Raw genomic sequence first — 6,703 nt, 5'->3', positions numbered from 1 at the left:
GTTTACCTGTGATGTGATGGGGCGAGGCCATTGTACGGCTCGGCATGTTGCTCGGATCGGCGCACGATTGGGTGAATCATCGCATTGATGTCGGAGGTGAGGTCGTCGTACGACCCGGGCTGGCGCGCGATCGAGTGAATCATTGTATTGATGTCGGAGGTAAAGCCGAGATCAGAGACTTATCATGGTTGATTGGACTCTGCGGAGCTGACTTGCCGTGGAGAGCTGCGGGTCCGTAGATAACAGGAGCCATGCGCATTAATTGTGGAGTAAGCCGGAGATCCGCATTAATTGTTGAGTAAGCCGGAGATCCGCATTAATGGTTGAGTGAACCGGGGTTTGCAGGGGTCATACGCAATAAATGCCGGGCAGTGGCAGGATATGGCCCTCGGCCGGACCTCGAGGGGTACGGCCGTAGTAGTAGTCGATAAAAACAGACCTCGGGTGTCGGGAGTTTTCCGGATCGGAGGTTTCAAGGTCGGACGTTCCAAGGTCGGACGCCGACTTCGGTTGTCCAAGGCCGACGGTTGTACGACTCCTTAGGGGTAATTATGTCGCTGGGGAAAGCCATATTCCCCAACATCATGCATACAATATACAATACAAATATTGGTAGGGCATTATTTGTAATTATCTCTACGTTATTTGTAATATTGCTCCAGCTTGCCGAGTGCCGACTAGTTCAAAAGTTGATATATATGCAATGTTACATATAAACCCTTATAAGTGTAAATATTAATATTATTACCAAATTCTTCTGCGTGCCGTGCACGGACCTCTTAATCCTGGTCCGTCCGTTGGACGATGACTATCCTATACCCACCCTTTTGACCAATCGAACATCATATTCTCTCTCCTCCGCCGCCAGAACCACACTGCGATACGATCCTTCGGGTCAGTGGCATCCGAGTCTCTCAAGAAAAGAAGAGAGCGAAGCCCGAGAGAGGCGAAACCCAATGGCGATCTCCTGCTGTTCCTCCCCCAAATCCCTCCTCCCGTCTCTTCCTCTCAGATGGCGAGGACGAGGAGGAGGCCGCGCCGCCCCTTCCAGAATCTTCTGGAAGGCGCCCGAGCTTGTCATCAGGGCGTCCATGGTCGACTCCTTCGAGAGTTCCGGCAGCTTCGCCAAGCGGATGGAGCGGGCGTGGCTCATCTCTCAGGTACCACCAGCCTCCCTTTCATTTTCGTTCCCAGTTCTAAGGTTCTTGATTGGATCACGTTTCTTGGCAAAAGGAGAGCTTTTTATGTGTTTGAGGGGTTTTTGATATTCTATATCTTGATTCAAAGTTCTAGGGTACCTGATTTGCTAAATTCTATTGGACTGAAAATTTTTAGAACGAAACAAATTTGTGGTATAATCCAGTCGAGTACAGCAACATGAGAGGGTTGAGAAGTTTACGTGGAGGTTCATCGATTAATTTTAAATGAATTTATCTTAAGCTTCCCTTGAAATATCACCGTATTATTTATCTCCAATATTTGTATTTACAAATCAATTTCTTGTTAAAATTTTTACAATCTAGAATGAAATTTGATACTAAATTCCTCACCCAAACGAACCAATTGATTTGAGGGAAAAATGACTTTTATCAACTAGTGAAACCCACTGGAACCAACAATCAGAAAACGATGTAGTTCAGTAGGCTTTTTTAATCGGTGTTATTTTGCGGTAATTAATTTTGACATAATCAACATCATTAGACAGAGTTATACTTTTCAACAATTTATTTCGAATCACTATCTGCACTCCATGCTAGTTTTGGATTCTATGCAGTTATATTATCTCTAGCTAGTTGTGTTATTAGCTAGAAAATTACTGCTGGTGAAATGGTTATGTGGATATTTGACGGCATGCTTATGTGATTTGCTGTTAAGTGATGCGACTAAAAATATGTTTAGATATGAATTTATGCTCGTACATGGATAAAAACTTGTCAATATCTGAAAATATTTCAGATACGGATTGGAAAAAAGGGCCAGATATGGAGCCCACAATGAAAAGGTTCTCAAGATCAAGATAAAGAAAAACTTCAAGAAAATGAGAAGGAAGATGAAGAAAGATGACCAAAATTTTAGGACTCCACATAGGGAAGAGAATAGAGGGGCGGTGGATAGGAGGCTGATGGTTCTTTGTTTCCTTGTGCCTTGTGTTCTTTCCTTCTTTTCCTCCATCTCCTTGTATCCTTTTCTTTTTGTTTCCTTTCTTTTTCTTCCTTTTCTCCATTTTCTCTTCCTCCATGCTCTCCTCATGTGTAAGGGCAGCTACTCCTTCTTATTGATCTGTGAATTATAGAAAGCTTAGTCTCTTTTTTTGTTATAGAAGAGGTGGATGGGCTCCAATATGGCAGCCAGCTACTCCACTGCTAATTTCTAACAGTAAATTTCAACTCTTTGCTTAAGTTAAAACTCATTAACACCCAGGACATTCAAGAAGGAAAAAAAGAACAAGTAAAAGAAATCCCACAGGCCAAAAGAGACAGCAAGTAGCAGTCAGTTTGACCCTCCTAGGCTGTTTTTCTCCTCCTATCTACCCAATTATGCAATAAACTATGTTGATAGTGTCTTGCATTCATCATCAGTGCCAATTTGTCCAATCTGGATCCCACTAGTTGAGAAACAGCTATATAGGAACAATCATCTTGCTTAACAAAGTCTAAGTTTATAGTGGACTCAAAGCACCATTCTGTCATTGGGAGGTCAAACAGGTTTAAGCATTGTGATTGTAATGTTATAGACATTCAATTGATACACCATATCCCGTATTGGCTGCTTAAGAAGTGTGAAACATTTAGGTCAGTTAATTGCCTGTAAGAGAATGCCAATTAATCGAAAACTATTTATTTTCATGAAATAATCGAGTTACGAATGATGAGTTCTCAATCAAACGGGTAAAATAAAGTATTGTCCAGCTGAATTTATTGGTTTGTGGGGGCTTATTAGGATGTCGTTAACTAGTGGAAGCAATGTATTTAAAGAAAGTATAACAAAATTTGGTTAATAATAATAATAATAACAAAAGCTGTACTCAATAGCATAATGAATGACCAGACGCATTCATGTGGTGTGAAAGCTTCAAAGGCTCAATTGTTTCCCTCTTTAACACCGTGAAAAGCTTAACAAATGTCTATTGAGGCTTGCATATGCATAAGCAGCACATGTATCATACAGAGTCAGATTTGCATCTATCATTAGTTCCATATTAAAGCATAATTAACCTGATCATGGATAAACACCAACTTGGTATATAATATACTAGGTCATCACTTGAAGGTTATGCACAATAAATAAAAGTTAGTTCTATGATTTTCTTCCTTTCTGCAATTAGTTTGGCAGTGATTACTAAAACAATTAAATTAAACTTGCTGATGTTTGATTATCAGTACTTTAAGAAGAATGGACTTTTGTGGTATTTTCAGCTGACATCTGCTTTTTGATAGTAAGAATGGTCAGTATTTGGAAATAAAATAGATCGAGAGCTTGAGCTAGTACATTGGTCATACTTGTTATGGATATATCACTATCATATTTTATTGGTAGTTATCACACTGTTCTTTTTGTTGATTTTCCTTTATTATAGTTGATATTGCTCTTGGATGGGAGAGACTAGTATCGTTGTTTTAGTAGTTGATACTTGATCAATCTACAAATTTTTTAGTGCTTTAAGCCATCTTTTTTTGGAACTAGTAATTGGTTGAAACCTCTGAGAGTAGAAATTTATTTTCTTGCCTTTGCTTTGATGTTCTTTTAGAAGTGCATGAACCCTATAATGGCTGATATGGTGCCTAATCTAAAAATGTATACAACTGGCCAAGATATGAGATGCTTTCCATAGGTTGTTATTGTAGCCATTTTATAGGATAAGTGGCATACTAGCAGCTGGCTGCTCTTCTAACTAGTGAGGCATCTTTCATTATCATGATGCTTTAGGTGTTGTGATTTAACTTTTTTTTGTCAATGGGGCTGGATCTGTTTCTGAAAGTAAGCCATGCTCACCTTTTAAAATTTTGAAGATAGCTTATCCTGCTCTGCATGATGCTATATACAAGACATGTTCTGATGATTACAGTAAGAAGCATTGTGGGTGCTCTTTACCCTGAACGTATATGAAATAGCAAGATACTTTTTTATAGTCGATAAAGGAAAAGATGAAGGATTCAGGTTCTATATATTTGAAGCTTTTGGAGACCAACATTTCATATGCAGTGTAGGAAAGAATGTGGAAGATGGAAGAATGAAGTATTTTTATTTCAAGAATACTGTTCTGTGGAGCAACATATAATTTAAAACAATGTTGTACCTCTTAAGAGTCCATATTTCTGCTTTCTAGAGTGTCTTCTGGAGAATTTTTTTTTTTTTAATGTGACTTGAATTATTATTTTTTTAATGTGGACTTTCTTTTGTGATGCCTGCTTTGATTATTGGAAGAGGAAAATTTTACACCTTGCGATTCCTTGTAGGATCATGTGCCAGTTGCAGTGCAGGCTTGTATGGTTTAGAACGTTAGGTGAACTTCCTAATTCTCCATTAGCAATCTCTTCTAAGTTTCATTCTAGCTGAAGATGCCTAATAAAATTTAACTTTCAATGTATGAAGAGGCTTTGAAGGAAAGATGCTCCAGAAAGGGAACTTACTCTCCAAAGTCAAATTAATTTCCTCCTCGTGGGTTATAAATGCAGTCCAAGATAGGGCATTGTGTTTAACCATTTAATGTTTAATGATGTGAAGGATATTAAAGAAGAAACAAGGGAGACATTTATATTAAGTTCGGGGGAGAAAAAAAGGTAATGCACGTCCAGTGAGGCAGAACTATAGAGAGAGAGTGGGACATTCAGTGGGTGCCCTTTTTGCCATGGGTGTTATGATACTGGATAAGATGGTGCCTCTAGCTAAAAGGATTAACTGTAGAGATGTGTGGGGGATTCAATGGGTATATTGATGCATGTGAGGATCAACATGAATGGCTAATGTCAAAGATTATGATAGTTTAAGTTCTGTCAGACGATACATGCACTCCCAGTTTAACTTCTCTGCTTTTCTCTTTTAAGTAAAGAGGGAAGGGAAAGAGTTAAGCCAAGGCGAGTGAATTTAGTAAAGTTGTATATTTTCAATACCTGTCGGCAGTTGAACGCTCAGTTAGTCAGACATGCACCAAGGGTTTGCTTTAATTTGATAATAAAGTATCTTAATTCAATTGGACACTCAGAAGAGTAAGATTCTTTTATATTTCTCTTGTTCTAGTTGCTGATCACAAACTGCTTGTTTATTACATAATTTCTCTATTATGAGATGAATGGCTGAAAGTTGTTCCAGGAGAAGCATGGATATTTGATGCTTGTTTTAGATCCTGCACGGATATTATTTGTTGATCTTAATTCTGCCTCTTGTCCTACTTGACTTCCTAACTTGTTGGAGGAAGTTCACGGATATAGAAGATGAATTTTTTGGTCTCAAGAAATGGGAATATTAGAGAAAATCGAGGGAGTATGGTTGATTGAGAACTATCTGTGCTTGTGAATGGACATCAGCCAATGAGCCGGGGGCATCCATCAAATTTTAAACTCCATGCTTCCAAAAAAAACACAACAAGTTTTGATCATTCTATTAAGAAATATGAACATAGTGCATAGGCACTTATGCGATTATATATCGCTGTTGTGACTAGCTTGATTACTTTGATTCTTTACCTACCTTCGTTTGAACCTTTTTTTTTCACATGATCTGTTATGGTCCATCAGATATTTAGTGTAGGACCCGAGTGAATTTTTCCTTTTATGAACAGTTGAAATCCGACTCCATGCGCTATAGAGTCGGATTATTTACCCAGTAGTATTGAACTGTTAATATGAAATTAATGCTGAGAATCATTAATCCCCTGTTCCCATATATTTCTTTTGGTGGAATGAATCACTGATATTCTTTTCATATATTTACTTTGAGCAGCAACAAGACCGGGATTGCTTGTTCATCTTGCAAATCGAATGGCTACATTGAATGCAAATGGTGCAGAGGTACTGGTTTCTTCATCCCTCGGCAACAACATGCTGTGTGAAGTGCCTTCAAGAAATACCACCTGTTTATATGTGCGGGGAAGTGATGAAGTGGTAGAGACTTTGAGGACCTTCACATTTTTTGTTGCTGAATATTAAACATTAACGGACTTGATTTTTGTTTTTATCTAGGGTTCTGCTTGCTGTCCTGATTGCAAAGGCTACCCGAGGCTTCCGTGCCAATGTTGGGAGAACCTCCACCACCCCATAGTAAGTCCTAACTGAGAATCTGCTGACTGTAAAGAACAAGTTCATTTTTCATGCCATAAGCTTGCCAGAGCCATCAACATGTAACGAATGTGTTTCTTATAGACTGCAAATTCCTGTAATCAATACGACTTCAATGGTGATAGTAGGAATATGTTTATTCCGTTTATATTCTCCAATCTTATTCCGAGTTAATGTGGAGACAGCAGTTACGTTCCTCAGGATGTTGTATTGACAATGCCGACGTTTTTTAATGTATTAGTGTGTGTGTGGGTGGGTGGGTGGAAGAGATCTGGTCTAATTTGAGATGGAATCTTAACCCTTGTCAACGCTAAGCAAACTCGAGGTCTCTTCGGAGACGTCCAATAAAAAACTTTAAAACTTTAGGGGCTCGTTTGGTTCGCCGGAAAAGAAAGAGGGAAAGTGTGGCACATGAGAAAGTAATGAGA

At 38.8% G+C, this 6,703-nt stretch overlaps 1 protein-coding gene across 1 annotated transcript; it reads left to right on the top strand.

Annotated features, from left to right (window-relative positions):
* The first annotated feature begins 876 nt into the window (after positions 1–876).
* Positions 877–6,258, top strand: LOC103707421. The gene is given in 4 exon segments (XM_039128607.1): positions 877–1,169; positions 5,948–6,025; positions 6,027–6,089; positions 6,178–6,258. Coding segments are annotated over 4 exon segments (435 nt in total). The 5' UTR covers positions 877–956.
* Positions 6,259–6,703: the final 445 nt, after the last annotated feature.

Source organism: Phoenix dactylifera, chromosome 1 (assembly GCF_009389715.1).
Source record: "Phoenix dactylifera cultivar Barhee BC4 chromosome 1, palm_55x_up_171113_PBpolish2nd_filt_p, whole genome shotgun sequence".
NCBI lineage: Eukaryota > Viridiplantae > Streptophyta > Magnoliopsida > Arecales > Arecaceae > Phoenix > Phoenix dactylifera.
This window is presented reverse-complemented; position numbering and strand designations above follow the sequence as displayed.